Source organism: Castor canadensis, chromosome 3, assembly GCF_047511655.1.
Source record: "Castor canadensis chromosome 3, mCasCan1.hap1v2, whole genome shotgun sequence".
NCBI classification, from domain to species: domain Eukaryota; kingdom Metazoa; phylum Chordata; class Mammalia; order Rodentia; family Castoridae; genus Castor; species Castor canadensis.
In genome coordinates this window covers 118218260-118238833 of record NC_133388.1, presented here as the reverse complement: position 1 = coordinate 118238833, position 20574 = coordinate 118218260, and the positions used below count along the sequence as shown (strand labels likewise).

The 20574-nt window shown below is 39.2% G+C and overlaps 1 protein-coding gene across 5 annotated transcripts in view; it reads left to right on the top strand.

Moving 5' to 3' along the window:
* The window catches only part of Tcea1 (transcription elongation factor A1), a 70162-nt gene that overhangs the window by 37406 nt on the left and 12182 nt on the right, over positions 1–20574 (top strand). For 3 of the 5 annotated variants that reach the window (XM_074068541.1, XM_074068542.1, XM_074068543.1), the window contains 3 exons: positions 9784–9846; positions 13082–13187; positions 18605–18692. In XM_074068541.1, coding sequence (XP_073924642.1) covers positions 9784–9846; positions 13082–13187; positions 18605–18692 — 257 coding nt within the window. Of the gene's footprint in view, positions 1–211; positions 505–9783; positions 9847–12504; positions 12541–13081; positions 13188–18604; positions 18693–20574 lie in introns of those variants that run through there. The other 2 variants (XM_020165359.2, XM_074068544.1) reach the window with 2 other exon arrangements.

The window sequence follows — 20574 nt, the reverse complement described above, 5'->3', positions numbered from 1 at the left end:
GCTTACTCTCCAGGCTGCAGGAGCCTGACTGCAAAACCCCGGGGGCTCAGAGGCGGGGCCGGAGGAGAGCGCGCCGCAAAGCGCGTCCCCGATTGGCTGGAGCCGCGCCGCCCAATTGGCCACCGTCTTCAGGGCGGGAGCGGAGAGCCACGCCTTCCGGGGAGGGATCTCTGCTCGCCCCGCCCCTTCGCGGCGGCTGCTGTAGATTCGTAGCGCCTGAACGACGCGCGCGGAGCTCGACTGGCGCGGCCTGAGGCCGTATCCTCCGCCGCGCCTTCGCCAACGCTGCCGCGGGCCCGGTTCGCGAGGAAGGGGACTAGGCCGGGGCCTGCTGTGGCCGGGTCGCCGAGCGCCGAGGCTCGCTTCCCACCGCCCCTTCCGCCCCAGCTTCACCATCTTCCCGTCCCCAGCGGGCTGGGCGCGGGAAAGGCTTCCGGAGCCATGGAGGATGAGGTGGTTCGCATTGCCAAGAAGATGGACAAGATGGTGCAGAAGAAGAACGCGGTGAGTGCGGCTGGCGGGCGGGCCGGGAGGGAGGCCGGGCTGGGCCGCGGGGTTCCAGGGAGCCCCCCGGCGTGGAGTCGTCCGCGTGGGACCGGCTCCAGACGCGCGGGCGGGAGGGTGTCCCGGCCGAGGGCGCCGGGCCCCGCGGCCGCCGGCGTTGGGCTCCCGTCCTTCGAGCCCCTGTCCTCCCTGCGGGTAGAGCCCGGTGAGCCTAACGGAGCTAGGAAGTAGGGCAGGGCCCCTCTGGGCTTTCAACTTTGATAGTAAAGACGCGCGAACGGACCCCGGGGCTCGGAGGGCGAAGAGGGCCTCCCTCGCTTGCACAGAAGACGCCGTGGGGCGGTCGCGGTCGGCGGCCGGGACGGGACGAGCGTCGCGCCGAGCTTGTGACGCGACCTCAGGACGGCAGCGTGGGAACGCGCCATCTCCGGCGTGAGAACGCCGTCCGTGCAGCCGCTTGCCGTCCCAGCCGCGCTGCCGGCTTGCTTAGCAGCGAAGAGTATTTCGAAATACACGTATAGGAGAGCAGTTAAAGGCCTTTTTAAATGCAGATCTTGTCGGTGGCGGAGTACAGAAGGGCCGCGATTAAAGACACTTGGTGTCGTGTCACCTATGTGCGCGCCCTGAGCCTGCTCTCCTGAGGTTTGGATGAGGTCCTCCTATGGCCCGGTTCTGCTTGTTTGTCTGTCCCCCGTGTGCCACTTTTCCATCCCTTTGCTCCGCACTCATCTGTTCTCCACTAAATTTCCAGGATTGTTTTCCTCTGAGTTTGTTACTCTGCGCTCAGCACATTTTCACTGTCAGAGTACCCGAAATAGTTTCTTAAGTAAGTCCATGAAATAAATTCCGTGTCAAGCTAATGTGGGAAAGAAAAGAGATGCTCCGATTTGCACTTTAGAGTTACCAACTGGTTTTGTATCTCATAACACAGCTACGGGCACCTCAGGTACGTCCGTTTTACAGATTAAGAGGCTGAATCAAAGATTAAGTACTGCTGTGTAAATCAAGTAATGTAGCTTTAAGTCAGGAACCAGCTTTTCTACTGGACTGTATGCTTCATCTCTGACAGACCAGGAACCAGTATTAACACTAAATATTTTAGTCTTCAGACATCCCCTGTTCCTCTTTTCCTCAACAGGTGCATTGCCCAGCATTTAATTTCATGCCCTGTTAATCCATATTTGCAATTTGGGCCTTTTAAAGTATTTCCTGTTTGTTTTCTGTTTCCAGATATTAACCTGTGCCACTCATTTTTCTTACTAGTTGGGTCCTTTCCCCAGTGCAAGTGATGACTTCTGGTTTTCTGTTAGGTTGAACATTTCTGTTACTTTAATTAAATTGGGAAATTTTTCTCACTGCCTGAAGAAGCACCCAGGGATAAAAGCCGTTTGTTGGGAACATCTTCTCTCTAACTTCATCTGGGAAAGAATAAGGATAAATTCCAGGAAATTCTCAAGTCTAATTTTTCATCTCAACTCTTTTAAGTTTTTTAATAGTTCAAAATTTTATAAATATGAAAACTTACTCCCAAAATGAAAGGCAAAATTGGGTCATTTACAGCTCTCCCCCCCATGCTTTTGAAATTTAAACAGGCTGATGAAATAAAGAGAAAGTTCAGATGACACTCCTTCCCTTTCCCCAAAGAACGTAATCAGCTCAGGAATAGCTTTCTAATATTCAGTAAATTAATAGAAGTTAGTTGGGGCGGGGGGGGGGTTTGTAGGGTTATGGTAAACTTTGCTTCTCTTTTTTTCAGTGGTTTTAGATTTTTCTCTCAGGAGTCTCTTCACCCCCCCCCCCTTTTGTGACACAGGGTCTAGTTACTTAGCCCAAATTGGCCTCAAACTACTGGACTCCTATGATCATCCTCCTGTTGCAGCCTCTTAAATGCTTGGAGGGATGATGCACCATGCCCAGTAGGTGAGGTTTTTGTTGATTTCTGGCAGTACTGGGGGTTGAATTCAGGGCGTTGCACTTGCTAGGCAGGCATGCTACAACTGTCACGTTTGAATGCTGTTATTGGATAGCATTGTTTTAATAACATCATAGATGTCACAAATAAAAAGAGCTACAATTTATTGAGCTGTTACTCTGAGCCTAGTATTCTGCTAAGTATCAGTACTTTCTGTTTTTTCTTAGTTATTGCTCAGACATCTATTCAAGATAAATATTATGCCCATCCTAAAAATGAGAATTAAAAAAGTTGAAACTCCCATGAGAACTAATATGTACTTTGTGTCTGTATCTTTGGAAATTTCATATCAATGAAATCATACAATTTGTGATCTTTTATGACTGGTTTCTTTCACTTAGCACAATGTTTTGTTTTGAGACAGGGTTTCACTGTGTTGCCCAGCCTAACCCTAGAACTCCTGATCTTCCTGCCTCAGCCATCTGAGTAGCTGGTTTCTTGGGCTCATGTTACTGCCTCTGGCTTAGTATAATGTTTAGGGTTTCCCCACCCACACACACATTTTTTACTTTATTTTACTTTAATTTGGTGGCACTGCGGTTTGAAATCAGGGCTTTGCATTTAAAAGCGGGAGCTCTACTGCTCAAGTCCATTTTGCTCTGGTTATTTTGGAGATAGTATCTTAGTAAACAGTTTGCCAGGGTTTGCCTCAAACCGTGATCCTCCGGGTCTCAGCTCCCTGAGTAGTTAGGATTTACAAACATGAGCCTCCAGTGCCCAGCTCCATGGTATTAGTGCATATTAATTGTACAAATACAGGGTGTGTGTTTCATTGTGATATTTCCATATTTAGTACAGTGTTTTAAAGGCCAATTGGTGTTATCCTGTCTCAGCACCTTATTCCTTTTTGTTGCTGAATAGTCCAGCCCACTGTACCTGGACCACATTGTTTTTTGCATCCTTTCATGTATCTTTGGGCTACATCAGTAATGCTGAGAGCATTCTTGTACCTGTGTTTTTGTGGACATAAGTTTTCATTTCTGTTGGGTATATGCCTAAGAGTAGAGTAAAGTGTGATAACTATGTAAAACCTTTTTTTTTTTCTTTTTAATTTGCTAGACTGGTGATAGAACCCAGGGCCTTGTGCATGCTAGGCAAGCACTCTACCATTGAGCTACATTCCCAGCCCTATTTAACCTGTCAATGAATTACCCCATTCCCCTCCTCCTAAAAGATCTGTTGCTTCCCCAAGGGACTGCACCATTTTGCATTCCCACCAGCAGTGTATGAGGGCTTCATTTTCACCACATCTTTCCAACACTTGTTATTACCTTTTTGATTATAGCCTTCCTAGTAAGTATAAAGTGGTATCTCATGGTTTTGATTTGTATTCACATTTCTCATAACACTAACAATACTGGACATATTTTCATTGTTGACCATTTGTGTATCTTTTGGAGAAATGTCCATTCAGATCCTCCCTTTTTTTCTGGTGAATGCTTGGATCCAGTCCAGGGCCTCATGCATGCTAGGCAAGTGGTCTATCTCTGAGTTACATCCATAGACCTGCCCACTTTTTAGTTGGGTTGTCTTTTTCTTAGTGAGAGGTAAGAATTCTTTAGGTAATTTGCTTTTTGTTGTTAGTTTACTTTTGAGCCAGGGTCTTGATATATAGCTGAGATTAGTCTGGAGCTTCTTATATAACCCAAGTTAGCTTCAAACTTCTGATCTTACTACCACCATCTTCCAAATAACTGGGATTACATGTTTGTACCACCATGCCAAGCTAGTGTTCTCCTTTTTAAAAAATAAATAACATCAAGCCATGGTGGCACACACTTATAATCTCAGCACTTAAGGCTGAGGCAGGAGGATGTTGAGTTCCAGGCTAAACTTGATTGAGACCCTGTCTGAAAAGAAGTCATAATTTTGAGTATCTAAAACCATAGATGTTACACTTAAATAGAAACACCCACCATTCGTTGAATTATTACTTTGAGCCCAGTATTCTGCTAAGTACAATACATAACTTTTAATAAGTACGTAATTTTTAACCTTGCAGTCTCTTAATAAATACTATGTAGAAGTGTGTGAATCTGTTGATCTTAAGTATATCCACTGAACATGCTGCCGTAAGGCTCTTTGAGAATATTGTTAATGGTGTAAATAAATAATTTGTTGTTTTCGTATTTTTGTCAACTGTTTCTTCTGTGGTAGGCCTTTGTTTTTCCTTTGTTTGTGGTACTAGGGATTGAACTCAGGCTCACTCATGCTAGACAAGCGCTCTTGTCACTTGAGCCATACCTTCAGCTCTTGTGTTTTGTATTTTGTTTTTGAGGTAGTGACTAGTGTCACTTTTGTCTGGTCTAGCCTTTGAATTCAAAATCCTATTGCCTCCCCCTCTGAGGAGCTGAGAATACAGGCAGGTACCACCATACCTGGCTCCTTTCCTTTGTTTTGATACTTCATCTGTATTATTGTATTTGACCGTTTCACCTATTCTTCAAGGTCAATGAATTATGCTCACCTATATATATAAGAAACTTGAAAAGGACAAGGAACATTATCAAGGTCTTACAATTAGGAAATGACAAGAGCATGGATTTGGGTATAGATCTGTCAGACATATAGCCCATGTAAATCCTCTGTGACTCCCTCCTGTTTGCATTTGCTTGAAGAGAGGGATGATTGCATACTTACAGTCTTACATATACCAGGCACTCAGTACAAATTGGAATATCACCATTTGTAAAGCACTTATTTTTGTTAAACAGATAGGAGTACCAACAATGTAATAAAGTAGTGTGATAGCTATAGTTTATTTTTCAGCCAGTACCACTAATGAAATAGGACTTTAGAAGTTAGAGTCGAGTCTTTCTTTCGCTTGCATCATTATCCGTGGCAGATGCTGCAATGTAATGGACTTGACATTTGGAGGTAGGTGATCGGGAAGGGATAGAATGCAGCTTCTTGCTTAGTATTGCTATTTACCTGAGTTCACAGAGCAGAACTGCCCCTGGTGGACTACTAGATGCAAGGAGCAGTTGCTTAAGGATTAGGAGACTGCAGTTCTTTTTTGTTTTGTTTTGTGGTACTGAGGATTGAACACCAGGCCTTGCTGCACAAGTGCTCCACTACATTGAGCCTTATCTCTGACCTCTGCACTTCTTGTCCTTCCTGTTATACTACTCCTTGGTATGACCTTGAGCAAGTCAGTTTCCATTTCTTGGTTTAAGTTTCTTTGTCTAACTGAGGGTTTGATATAGATACTCAAAGATTTCTGTTTGTTTTTAAATTCCGTGGGGCTGTTTGTGTGGCTCATTTTTAGAGCACTAGCTTAGCTTAGCCTGCGTGAGGTACGGGGTTCAGTCCTCAGCACCAAAGGTAAATTCTGTAAAGTAAGAGGGGTTTCTGTCTTGCTCACTGCTGTATCCTTAGCACAGAACATAGCTTAGTACATAGAGTTAAGAGTGTTTGTTGAGCTAGGTGCTGGTGACACACGTACAACTGTAATCCTCGCTACTTAGGAGGTGGAGATCAGGAGGATCACAGTTCAAAGCCAGCCCTGGGCAAATAGTTCAGGAGACCCTAACTCAAAAACACCCTTCACAAAAAAGAGCTGAGAGAGTAGCTCAAGTAGTAAGAACTCCTGCCTAGCAAGCATGAGGCCCTGAGTTCAGTCCCCAGTGCCACTAAAAAAAAAGTATTTTTGAGAGGCAATGGAGTGTAATTTGACAGAATGGGATAAATCCAACCTTTTCTATTTAATAATCCTATGACCTTTTGAAGTTTCCAAACATATCTCGGCCTTGATGTCCTTATTTCTAAAATGGAGATACTAGATTCCCATGTGCGTTTATTGTGAAGGTAGGATGAGGTAATATATGTAAAGTATTTAACACATTATCTAACACACAGTAAAACTCAAAGACAGGTGTCACTGAATTAATTTATACTCATCTGCTTTTTGCTCCTTTCATGCATTCAGATCATCGTAGTTTATTTCTATTTTTTTTTGGTGGTCCTGAGCTTTGAACTCAGGACCTTGAACTTGCTAGGCAGGCGCTCTACCACTTGAAACACACTCAGCCCACAGTTTATTTCTTAAAGAACCTTGAGTGAAATACTTACCTGAGTTGGTTAGAGTATAGAGAATGGTCGTGGTAGTTTTATCTCATGAGTGTTATTTAACTTTTTTTCCTGCCATGCTATATCTCTAAATTCAATTTTTTCAAAGAGGTCTGAGTAGAAAGGAAGTATAATGAAAATCTATTTCTTCTACTTGGAAACCAAGTTAAACCATATGTCACATTGCTGGTGTATTAGAAGAACCAACTTTATATGTGACAGATGGCATTGTGTAAGCTTTAAGAAAGAACTGTTTTTGTTTTTTTTAAGGAACTGTAAGTGTTGTTCTTTTTCTTTGTAATTGATGTTCGGTCAGATATGGATCTGAAAGTCCATAGTAGAAGAAAAGTGCCCATGGTAGATACCGTTCTACAATCTATTAATCAAAACTTTTGCAGTCTGAAATATTTAGTAACTCCAAATTTCTCAGGTTTTATCAAGATGATGTGGTAAGCATCATCTATTATGTAATACCCAAGTGGGATCAGGCCAGTTCCTAGTAATCAGATCCTAATATTTCTCTTCTTTTTTCATGGTGTACAGTCATTTTTAAAATTATTTCAGTAGTCATTAATAGTACAAAGGAGTCATGTCGTGAAAATTTCAATATGCATACAGTGTACTTTGAACAGGTTTATCCCCTCCATAAATACTAACATTTTTATAATGAAATGCAGTGCTCTTACATTAAGTGGGATAAATATAACATGAAGAACTTTACATCTGTTGAGATTGGGTGTTTGCTGCCAAATGAGTTTATTAAAAACCTGTCAGAGGGTCTGGAGGCGTGGCTTAATAGTAGAGTGCCTGCTTAGCAAGTGTGAAGCCCTGAGCTCAAACTTCAGTACCACCTCACACACAGGGACAAAAATCTGTGACAAACCTATAAATTTTGATTTTTAATGGCTTTGGGGTTTTGAAGATCTCATTTGCTCCAAAAAAAAGTAATGCTGTAGGAATCTTTGTTTTATAAATTTTGTCAGTGTTAGTTTTTCTGTAACAAGATTTCACTGTTTTTAGTTGCCTCTTGATAAAAAGAATTTATTGAATTGTGATAATAAAAAGATTCTGGAAAGCTGGCGTGCTGTCTCAAGCCTGAAATCCTAGCTACAGTGGGGAGTGGAGTATGGAAACATCCCACTTAGAGACCGGCCTGAACAAAAACCTTTGTGTGACCCCCATCTCAACCAACGGCTGGGTGTGGTGGGGAAGCACACCTGTCATCATGGCTGTGTGGGGAAGCACAGACAGGAAGATCACAATCTAGGCTGACCTACACATGTAGTGAGACCCTGTCTCAAAAATGATGAATGAAGGAAATGGCTGGCAGAGTGGATCAAGTAATACAGTACCTGCCTGCAAGGAAGGGAAGGAGGAAGAAAAAATCTGTATGCTACAAATTAGTAAAATCCTTTATAATAACCTGTTTCATAGTTCCTCTGGGACTTGAATTTTTGCTTACGAGGTACTGGGTTAAATTTAAATGATCTGTATTTATGTTGCCAAGGCCAGATGTAATATGAGTCAGTTTCAAATGGAAACATATAAGTGGATGTTTTTTCTTGGTAAAAAATACAGTACCATGAAAGTCCTCACTTGCTTCTTCCTTTAGGATGCATAGTGAGGGATATTCTCTGTGATATGCTGTATTTCACTGATTAGGGTGCCTAGTTTTTATATTCTAATATTTTGGAAAGCAGGATGAGTTATGTATATCGTTGGCCAGATGACTATTGCAGTAAATTTTCACAAGCATGATGTCAAACCCTACATCAAAACTTTCAGAGTGGCTGTCATTGGCTTGGAAGAAATTCTGAGACATTAATGGAGTACTCTTGAATCTCGAGGAAGTAAGTGGGGATGAAAAATAGCTCTGTAGATTATAAATTCAATGTGGCATTAGCTCTTTTAAGGATACTTTTATGCAGGTATTTTTTTTCTTTTTTTGAGACAGGGTGGCCTTGAGCTTGCAGTCATCTAGCCTCGGTGCTGGAATTATACTATACCACCATGTCTGGCTTGTTCTTGATACAGCTCTTCGTGGGGGTAAAAATGGATATTGTAGAATCTGAGTCAAAAGTATTTCTCAGGCATCTTATCTCTGAATATGGGGTAGTTTTAGTTAGACCTTAGCTAATTTGTTTTCCTCACATTTTCCATTTTATATGTGTAAAAGATGATACATGATAAAATTTCAAGTCTAAAAGAATTCTTTCAATAAGCAAAAGCAAAAAAAAATTCTAAGGAAACTTTGTCTTAATTTAACATATTTTCTTTATTGCAGGTGTATATAATAGTATATTCAAATATAATACTTAAGTGAACATTAAACTAAGTAAAATGATTAGTGAATGTATTAGTTGAACTATGAGATTAGACTGAAATATTTGGCCAAAAAGTATAGACGGTGCTGTTACTTCTCATCTAATTTTATCCCTTTTTTTATTTGAGGTGAATTCTGCAGTTTTTTCCATGGGTCTTACTTTGTTTGCTCTTCATCAGTACACAGGCACTTTGTGTGTGTGTGTGTGTGGTTTTGTGGTTTGAATTCAGGGCCTCACACTTGCTAGGCAGGTGCTGTACCACAGGGGCCGCTCTGCCAGCCCACACAGGAGCCTTTTGACTCTGGATGGGAATTGGTAGTGGATAGGCTTATGAGCTTAACACAGATCCTAATTATAAATTTTCTTTCACAACTTGCTCTTTACTTGTGTGCCTACGCACAAACCAGGTAGGTGGCAGTGTTCTTGTGATAGACTGTAAGAAACAGACCATGTGATAGAGAAAGATCTGCAAATTTTAGCAAAAAGATACCTTTTCTTACTTTTTTGTATTTGAGTGAATACTCGGGGGGCTGAAGCATCTATTGGACCCACTTAGTAGGGTTGGCTCCTTCCTCAGGCAAATTTCTCCAGGGAAATTTGGGATATGTTATACCACAACAGTAAGAAATTTTATATTTCTACTCAGAACACACAAATAAATAAATAGTATTGAAAATAATCTTTCATAAAACAGTACATCTCAGTGGTTACTTCACAAGTGCTAGTGATAGCTCAGTAGGTGGATTTTACGGTCCTATGTTGAGTTTTAACCCCCATTTAAAAGACACTGTATGTGTATATATGGCCATATATTTATCTTTGTCCTCACATGAATTAATGAGCCATCATAAGTTAGTTGGCTAGTCCCTGCTTTAGTGTTGTGGGAATTCAATATGAACTTGCTTTATCTCATAGGCTGGAGCACTGGATTTGCTGAAAGAACTTAAGAATATTCCCATGACCTTGGAATTACTACAGGTATGTGCTTCTATGTATCAAAATTTTTGAATTGTAAAATACTTAAACATATTCAATACCACTGAGTTTTTTGAACTGTGTGGTTATATAGTATAGATCACTATTCACTTCTATTTTTAAACAAAGATAGCAACATAAATCAGTGATCTCTTGAGTTGCATTATAATAATAAGTTGTCTTTCCTCAAGAAGAATAAAATCTGAATCTCCAAGCTGGCAGTAAAATCTCACTGTGAGACAGTGTTGGACTTGTGGCCCTGACTTTACTTTCTTGGTCTGTCATCAGTGGCTGCTGCCAACATGAACCTAGCATCAGGGTAGAGATGACCGGTATCACTCTTTTTCCCTTTTTGAACACTAATCAAGTATATGGACATTACATAGAATGATTGCTCAAGTTTTGTTTTAATGTTCATCAAGACTAAAAACATAAAGTAAAACTTTAATAAAAGTCAAAATGTTAAAAAAGGAAAGTAAATATAGTCAGTAACATGAATCTGGCTATTTTCTACTAGACATATCTTATCCACAAGTGTCTTCCTTGATATTTCTGTTTCATTAAGTGAGAATTTAGGAAAGAGTCACCAGAGTATGTGAACATGGTTGGGGAAAAAAGTTATGTATTTATTTTCACTAATACCTAGCTGAAATTGCATTTCTTTCAATTATGAAGGGAGAAAACAGCAGTTGTATTATCACTTATGACTGTATCTAAAAGAAATCACAAATATTTTAGCTTCAGTTAACTTACAGCTGTTGCAGATGTATTTAAACCCAGTTTTGGTCATCATAATGGTTGCTTTTATAGCTTAACTTATGCTAGATCATGTTTTCATAAGGGAGCAGCTACATTACTATATTACATTTTAGTATCTCCAACTACTTCTTTCCCAAGGTTGCTTTGACTGTTTGGGGTCCCTTGCTTTTCCATACTTTAGGATAAGCTTGTCAATTTTTGAACAAAATACGGATAGGATTCTGGTAGCGTTTGCATTGAGTCTGTAATTTAACTTGATCAGCATATTATAGTTTTAACATTTAAATCTTCTAATCGCTAAACATAGGATGTCTTTTCATTTATTTAGGACATCTTAAACTTCTTTCCACAATATTTTATAGTAGCTGTATGTTTCTCATATATATGTGTGTGTGTTTTTTGATATATGTATTTATATAGTAGCTATACTTTTTACCTTAAGTTTTAGTGGATTGGCTGGGGTATAACTAGCATGCACAAAGCCTTGACTTCAATCCCTAGCATTGTAGGAAAGAGGGGGAGGAGGAGGAGTAGGAGGGCGGAGAAAATAACTTCAGATCATCTTGGCAAAAACTCATGAGTGATACGAAGGACATTTTTCAAGTGCTGCACTTACCTTTCCAAGGTGTAGTATCTTTCTAACTGTATATCATGTTCTGTAGAAACATTGGGTCAAGACACCTAAATTCTTTGCTAGTTTTTCACAATGTATAGTTTATCTTTAAAATTTTTATTGGCCATTCGGTCAAGAAAGCTTGTCAACTGCACAATTCTCAGCGCTCTTTGAGTGTGGAACTTTTTTTTTATAGTTTATCTGTTACATTCTGTAAATTGTAGCATACCAGTTTTTGAAACAAACCTGTAGTCTAAATAATTTTTAGAGGAAAATCCAGACTTGATTATCCAAGCTTCCTTATCCTTCCCTCTGTCTACTTTGTTCCATTTTCCCCAGCCTACTCTTTTAATGGCAAAAGAAATGTACCTCAGATCTTTAACATTTTTTTCACTGTACCATAGCAGCCTAATTTCTTCCCATTTTGACTGGACAACCCCTTCCTTAGGTAAACATGTTTATTACAGATAACTATAGTCTCAGAATAGGCTTTCTTAGGTGCTAAGCAAGATAGTCATTGACTTTAGTAATCCAAACATCCTGTGATAATTAAAAAGCAGTCACCTAACAGTATACAGTTTATTCATCTTCTAATATCTCATGCAAGCTCCTCCTAAAATGCCATTTTCTTTGCTTATTCGTATCTTATACTTCAGAACTACATTAGAACTCAAGTTCTTTCCTCCATTCATTTAAAAAAATGAGTTTTCTTCTAGAAAACTTGCTAAGCCCAAACCATTTGGGGTCTTCAAAATTGTGGATTCCCCTTTCATCTTTCTGCTATTGAACTACATCTGCGTTGCTCAGCTTTCCAAGAGATACATAGGGTACTCTAGTCACTACGCACTCAATTCTTGAACAAAACTTCTGTCTTGAATCTTTTTGCTGAGAGCTGAATAATTTAGAAGGAAATCTTTAAGTACCCACTTATTTTTCTACCTCAAAGCTTACTGCAGGAGTTCTCCTTTTTTTTAACCACTAAGAATTTCTTTTGTTGCTTTTTTCTTGACCAAATGTATTGAGAGATTGTCTGTTTACAACCTGGACTTACTAAATAATTTACCATTTTTTAGTTCTCATCCATAATTGAGCTATCATAACTTTGTGTTCTTTGAACACAGTTTGAAAACTGTTGATGAATTGGAATGAGCATGGACTTTGGAGATGGACAAACCTACATTGAAATTCCCAGGCTTGCCAATTAGTAATGACAAAGCTGAGCAAGTTGTTTATTGGTATTTCTAATCTCTTCGTCTTTAAAAATAGGGATAATGACCTCAACTTTGAAGAATTATTAGGAAGATTAATGGATGTGGATACTCCAGGTATTACCGGGGCACATAATACTACCACATGTTAAATTTTATCTATATTTTATGAATTCCATTTTAATATCTGTGATTATATGCCAGTTACAGCACCCCCCCCCCCGCAAAAAAAATGCCTCTTAAACCTCTTTAGGTGGAATTTTTGTTTGGATAGCTTCATTACAAGTTACAGCAGGTCTCTGTGAAGTGCTCTATATAGAAGGATATAATGAAACAGAGAGGGCCATAATCAGTTATGACTGCATTTCATATTTTATCCTTACTTCTTCCCTGGAAGGACTGATTTTATTTCACTGGTGAATGCCTTATTCCAGTAGAATGTGATATGCTTGCAGAGCTCCATGATGTAGCATTAATGAGCCCAGTGTTTGATCTGAAGATGTATGCACCTTAGGACTATAGTGTTTGTTATTATAAGAATTCAAATGATTGATCTAAAGTAGATACAGGGACCTGAGAAAGAAGAATATATGGGTGGTATGCTAGATTGTTTGAAACAAAATTATTCTGCAAATTTCTTTGTCGTTGCTTTTTATAGTCCACAAGAATTGGAATGTCAGTTAATGCTATCCGCAAGCAGAGTACAGATGAAGAAGTTACATCTTTAGCAAAGTCTCTCATCAAATCCTGGAAAAAGTTATTAGGTATGATTGGTCTTTCCTCATTTATATGTATGGCATTCTGGTTTATTCAAATGGTTGTTATGTGTTATTTCAATAAATGTACTGAAATTAGTGCCTTATACTAAAAGTAAGGCGAGTTGGTTTAACATTGAAAGTTTTGCTTTTTAGACTAATAAATTTAGGTTTATTGCTTTCTGACACATTCCTCTGTGGATAAGCTCTCTAAGAAGAATTTTCTTACAAGGGAAAGGTTGCGCTACCTTTTTGAAATGGTTTTCGAAATTATTTTTTAACTTACAGAAAACTTGCAAGAATGATAAAGTGCATTTATTTCCTTATCCAGTTCATAAGTTTTTAAAATTTTTTTTTTTTTTTTTTGTGAGTGTAAAGCTAGTTTATTAAAAGTTAGGGAAGAAAAATACAAAGGGGAGTATGGTGTGCCCCAGGTGGAATTTGAAGGGTGAGAGATAAAATTTTATTTTTGAATTAATGTACATTCATAATACAAGAGTATTTCCCTGTGATAATTCCATGCATGAGTACGGTGTGCTTTGAACAAGTTCAACCCTCCATTATATTCCCAGTCCCCTACATCCCTAGATCATTAATTTTTGATGTTTGCCGTTTTTGTCTACTCTCTTCTTTTTTAAATCATTTAAGGATAGGTTGAAGATACCATATTCTTACCCTGTAATACTTAAGCATATATTTCTTTAGAACAAGCTTCTTTTTATTTTCTTTTTGTTTTTGAGGTGAGGATCTCACTGTGTTGCTCAAGCTGACTTGGAACTTGTGATTCTCCTGCTATAACCTCCTGAATAGCTGGACTTAATATGTGTGTGCCACCATGACTTGCACAAGCTTTTCTTTTCTTTCTTTTGGTCTGAACTGACATCAAACTGTGATCCTCTTGATCTCAGTTTTACAAGAAGATGGGATTATAGATGTGCACCACCATGCCTGGCCTACACTTTTCAAGTGTTGAATAGACACATCTTGCTAGTAGCTGCATTATCGGACAGCATAGCATATGAGGGTTTTTTTGTTTTTTTTTTTAAGTTAGCATATTATACTTGTACAGGGAGGATTCATTGTGACATTGCATATGTGTTTACAGTATCTCTTAATCAGATTCACCCCCTCCATTGTTCTCCCTCATACCATTTTCCCCCTTCCTAGAACAATTTCAGCAGGTTTCATTGTCCTATTTTCATACTTACATACAAAATACACCCACTGTATTTGTCTTCCTTTCTCCTTTTGCCTTCACTCCTCCCTCTGGTACCAGTCCTTGGTCAGGACCTGTTTTAACTTCCTGTCCTGCATTATTTTAAATGTATATTGATTGTTCAAGGGGGTTTTGCCTTGGTATTTTTAGACATGTATATATTGTACTTTAATCAGATTAATCCCCTCTATTACTTACTCTTTATCACCTGTTCCCCTGTTATTCAGCAGCTTACTGAGCATTGTGATGTATTATTTTCAAATACAGATACAATTTTTTCCATAGTTTTCATTCTCTAGCATTCTCTTTCCCTTTCCCATCTCCCCATAACAAGCTTATTTTTTATACAAACCATAGTATAAGAAATTTAACATTGATACTATACTTTAACTGTACAACCCATGTCCCACGTTTGTCAGTTGCCCCAGTAATGTTCTTTATAGCTTCCCCTCTTGCCCCCTCTAAAAAAATCTGTTACAGAATCACATTTAGTTTCCTAATCTGGAGTAAATTTTAAGTATTTCTTTGTCCTTTATGACATTAACATTTTGAATAATACAAGCACCCTTCCACCCTTGTTTTTATTAGCACATTCCCTCTTTAGGGTTTATCTGCTATTCTCTCATGATTAGAGCAGATTGTATATCCACAGTTGGAATACTTGAGTGTATTGTCTCTTTTTCTAGAAAAACTCAGCTAAAGTGTACAATGTATAGTTTATTATTTCTCTCTGGTAACAAGTCACTCTGTGGAACACACTTTAAGACCCTGAAACTGTCTTGCACTTTATCAGATCTAACCCTCACCCAGTCTAGTAGCCATTGATTTCTGCCTAACCCAGTCTTTACAAGTCTTTAAAGTTGTGATATTTCTAACTCTTTCACTTCCATATTTACAAAGCATCATTACACTATAAGAAAGTACTCTCATTTTATCCTCAGGTTATTTGTTATTACTATGAATTCATGGTTTCCTATTCTATATGATTGGTTGTAATCCACTATAATTCAGATTTATTTTGGTCTTTACATTGTCCCAGATTTGGCAAGTGGGTCCCTCTTACACTGGCTCCTTTTGGCAAGCCCTCTTCATGTTTTGATCACTTTCTAACATTCTGGAACCAAAAAATGTATTGGGTTCATCTATCTTCCCAGCCCTGAAACCAGACATGTTTAAAAGTAGCTTTCAAACTTATATGCAAGAAAAACAAAACAAGAAAGTGAGCCTTTTAACATTTTAAAGACAACAATAATAACATCAAAAAAGCCTATTACTTACAAAAGCCTAGAAACTAGGAACTAAAAATTTTAAAGCTTATAAATTTAATAAACGTACTCTTGCCATACCCATAATTTTAGCACTCGGGAGACAGAGGCAGTAGGATCCACAGTTCCAGGCCAGCCTGGACTCTATAGTGAGACCCTGTCCCAAATAAGAGAGGAGAGGAGAAGAAAGGAAGATTGGTTTAGATTTTGTGAGAGAGAAGAATGGCTGTTGGATTTATATAGTCTTGAAATTAAAATAAATTTTACTATTAATGTTTATTGGGGTTCAATAAAAATCTTTTCTGTGTTAAAAGATTTGCATATTAGTTACAATTTGGAGAGTTGGAGGAGAAAAAAAAATCTTAAGTGTATCTTTGAATATAACCATCAGGTAATTTCTTGTTGCATTTCTTGTCTTTGTCCCCCGTTTCATAGATTTTGCTTCAACTAACGATAATTTTACTTATGTGTATGCTTATTTATGCTTTTAATGAAAATATTTTGTATTTTTCTACCCTTCATTACTGTCATTTTTATTGTCTTCGGAATAATCCATTCAGTGGCTGTGACATAATTTAGCTAATCACTTACTCTTTGTTAAATTTGTTATGGCTAGGTTTGTTACAATTTTTTTTTTAAGTTTATGGCTTTTATAACTACCGTCTTGATAAGTCTCTTTCTGCTTAAAGATACTTAGCTCCTTAGCTGAATTTCTGGAAGATTTACTACTATTTCTAGTAGCACATTTTTTAATACTTAAGATATGCCAATAGCCAGGTGCCAGTGCTGACACGTGTAATCCTAGTTACTTGGAGGTTGAGATCAGGAGGATCAAGGTAAAAGATAGCCTGGGCAAATAACCAGAGTAAAATGGACTGGAGTTGTGGTTCAAGCAATAGAACACCTGCTTTGCAAGTGTGAAGCCCTGAGTTCAAACCCTAGTCCCAAGAAAAAGAAAAAATATGCCAAATATTGACCTATATTGGTACACTTAATCCTCACTACAATCTATTGTGGTAGATAGTATTATGATCCCTGTTTATGCTGAGGTACTGAGCAGCTCAATACCTTGTACATCTGGGGTCAATGGTGAACAGCCAAGCTTGCATCTGCCAGCAGACAGTCTTGAGTCCAGAGCTAGAACACTTCTTTCCTATCAACTGTGCTATATTACCTACAACTTTGTACCAGATGGTAGGAATTTTTTTCCTGGTGCTGACGATCCGACCTGAGACCAAGTGCAAATGGTAGGCAAGCCATACCCCACATCCCAGTAGGAATGTTTTTGAGGTTTCTCATGCCTCTTGCTGCTCTGCTTTCCGAACCATGTGGGAGATCAGTTTTACTGCACTTTTGGCAGTACTGGGTCCTTGCTAGATGATACCTCATTGTTTTATTACCTTTCCCTTTTAAAATACTTTCTACCCTATTATTTTTGGGCTGTGTCTCAGTCCTTGCTATGTATCCTTATTAGTCGTTGTTTCTGCCTCACCGTTACATGGCATCTTCAAGTTTTGAGGCTTAAAATTAGTATGTGAAAACTGAAGTGTCCACTTGTGTTATATATCACAGAGGGCCTGACTTGTATTTTAGATTTGATAAAGCTAAAGCTTACAAGCTTGTGACATGGACCTTTCTCCAGATGGCACATGGGCCTTCTCATCCAGATGGCATATTAAAATTGTCTTGGGACTTTTAAAAAATCATGATGCTTGTGTCTCACTACCAGCGATCTGTACTGAATGGGTCTGGATTGGAGCTTGGCAGGAGGTTGTGTTAAAAGTGATCTAGGTGATCTTCAAATCTAGTTGAACATATGTTCTGTTTTCTTTACAGAGAGGTGTAAAAGTAACCCTTTTTACTTACATAGAGAGCAAAATGTAGATAAGTGGATCATTTCTACAGTAGACCCACTTTCTAAACCTAGCTTCAGGGCAGCTTTGATTGATTGAGACTTGAGTGTTTCATGTCACCTGCTTTATATCTATTCACAATCACTAATTGCTTTCCTCTTTAAGTATTGCAGGTTGTGCACTCTGAGTTGCTTTATAGATTATTTACAATAAAGGAAATGCTGAGTGGGTTTTATCTAATCCTGAGGTATTTTTTGTGAAAATGTTCTTGTTCACTATTTCAGAAATACTTACTTACATTTCAGGTACTAATTAATTGTGTGTGTGTGTGTGTGTGTGTGTGTGTATGGCAGTACTAGGGTTTGAACTTACAGCCTTGTGCTCACAGGTGCTCCACCACTTGAGCCATACTCCCACCCACCCGCCCACCCTTTTTTTTTTCCTTTTTTGCTTTAGTTATTTTTCAGGTAGAGTCTCACTTTTTACCTGGGGCTCTCCTTGGACCAAGATCATCTTACCTGTGCCTCCTGAGTAAAGAGTGACAAGCTCTCACTACCACACCAAACTCTCACTACCACACCAAACTTACTCGTTGAGATGGGGTCTCATTAACCTTTTGCCCTGGGTGGCTTCAAATTGTGGTCTTCCCAATCGCCACCTCCCAAGTAAAATTTTTGACTTCATGAAAAATTACTAAAATAGTATTGCTATATTTGGGCCTTCATTGTGCTTTCATTTTAAAAATGATAGTTCTCATATTTCTTTCATATTCTTTCCTTTTGTTCCTCTTAAAACTTTTAGGTTTTCTTTGGCATGTGAATTTGTAGTTCTTATCACATGACAGAATATATTTAGGAGTGCTAACTCCACTTGTGTTGTGAAAAATACTCAAGTCCATGTGCTAATATATTTGCATACACTTTGTTTTCTTGTTTTCTTGTGGGAAATTGGGGATTCAGCCGGGTTTCTTTTTTCTTTTTTCTTTTTTTAGGGGCTAGTTTTTGTTGTGTACGTGAATAGCTTGTTAACGTGCAGTTTTTCAGGCTTCTATTTTTAACATGCAAACTGTGAAGGGATTTCCTACATTTTCAGATGGACCATCAACTGATAAAGACCCTGAAGAAAAGAAAAAAGAATCTGCAATGCCATCACAAAATAGCCCTGAAGCAAGAGAAGAAAGGTATTTCACTTTATCTATCATTTCCTCAATGGTCATCTTTGTTTTGTGGGGTGGAGTTTGATCTCGGGGCCTAGTGCTTGCTATGCTGGTACTCTGTCACTTGAGCTGACAAGAGTCAACTGATTGTGATCTACACTCCTTTTTCTCTTTTCCAAGCAAATGGAACTAGTAAGTGTACATAGCCAACTATTCTGAGGTTTTTAGCAAGATTTCCTGGAACTTTAGAAGAAAAGTAACAGACTACATAAATAAAAAGAAATTATCCACATTGTGTCCAGTAAATGTAAGTTGTTTTAATGTGATTCTTGTGATTGGCACTTATGGGATTAATAATGAAGGTACAGATTAGAGAATCAAATGGCTTCTTCTCTGTTTATCAAATTTCTTTTTTAGGTTTATTTTAGCCCTGGATCTCATTCATATTCATTTTCTCTCTCTCTCTCTCTCTCTCTCTCTCTCTCTCTCTCTCTCTCTCTCTCTCTCTCTCTCTCTCTCTCTCTCTCTCTCTCTCTCTCCTCTCTCTCTCTCGTTTTTTTTTTTTGGTGGTCCTGAAAAAAAATCAGGGCTTTTGAAATCATGGCTTTGATGCACGGATGACACGCGCAGGAATTTCAGATGCTCAGGGTTCTTGAGCCTGCTCTGAGAATGAAAGCACAAGCAGACTCCAACAGCAGAGGTCGGAAAGATTTTATTTGTAGAGAATTTAGTTGGAGAAAAGAGAAGAGAAAGACTGCATATGGAGAATGCAGGGGGACCCGGAAACCGGTGATCCCAAGGGTCAGGGTGGGGAGTGGGTTTTATAGCCTAGTTTGCGTTGCCTGAGGGTGGAGATGCCTTTCAAATGCAAACAGGCATTTCTTAGGGAGGAGAAGTGTCTCCTTGACCACTTATCCGCCCTTTTGGGGACTTCCCCCAGTCTGTCCTTCAGTCCTTCAGCTTTGCACTTGCTAGGTAGGCTCTCTACCACTTGAGCCACACCCCCAGCCCTTTTTTTGCTCTGGTGGAGATAGGGTCTTGTTTTCTGCCTAAGCTGGCCTGGACCACAGTCCTACTATTTTATGCTTCTTGCTGCCACTGAGATGATAGCTGTATGCCGCTGTGCTCAGCTATTGGTTGAGATGGAGTCTCGTGAACTGTTTGACCAGGCTGGCCTCAAACAGTGATCCTTCAGATCTCAACCTCCCAAGTGGCTAGGATTACCTTTGTAAGCCACCAGCACCTGGCTCATTCTCCTTTTTGTGCTATTTTATTTTTTATTTCCAAATTTTGCCATTTCTGATAGAAGATTAAAATGTGAAATTCAGTCACAGTGGGTTTAAATTGCTCCTCAGCCCCTATGAGGTCTTTGGGTTCTTTCTTTGGTATCATATACCACAAACTGTGCAGCACACAACATACTGCCATAATAAGTGATCTATGTAATTGATTAAATATGAATAGCTCTTGGTTCCTGGGAAGCTTATAGTTTACCAGCTGACACTGACATAGAACACTGGTTCTCCTAGAAGAGAAGGAAGCCTGTCAACTTGTTAGAAATGGAAATACTTGGGCCTCACCCTGGAACTACTGAATTGGGAATTCTGGCGCTGGCCCAGAATTCTGTTTCTGACAAGCTCTTCAGATATTCTGAGGAACCCAGCATTTAGAAACTCTGGTTAAAGTAGTGGCTTCCAAACTGTCTGTCATAAACTTTGTGGGTGTGTGTAGTGGGGAGATTTAACTCAGGGCCTTGCAAATACTCTGATATTTGAGCCACACCTGCAGCCCTTTTTGCTTTTGTTCTTTTTCAGATAGGGTCTTGTGCTCCTCCTGCCTCTCACCTCCCAAGTAGCTGAGATTATAGGCATATAGTACCACACTCAGGTGGCCACGAACTTTTGAC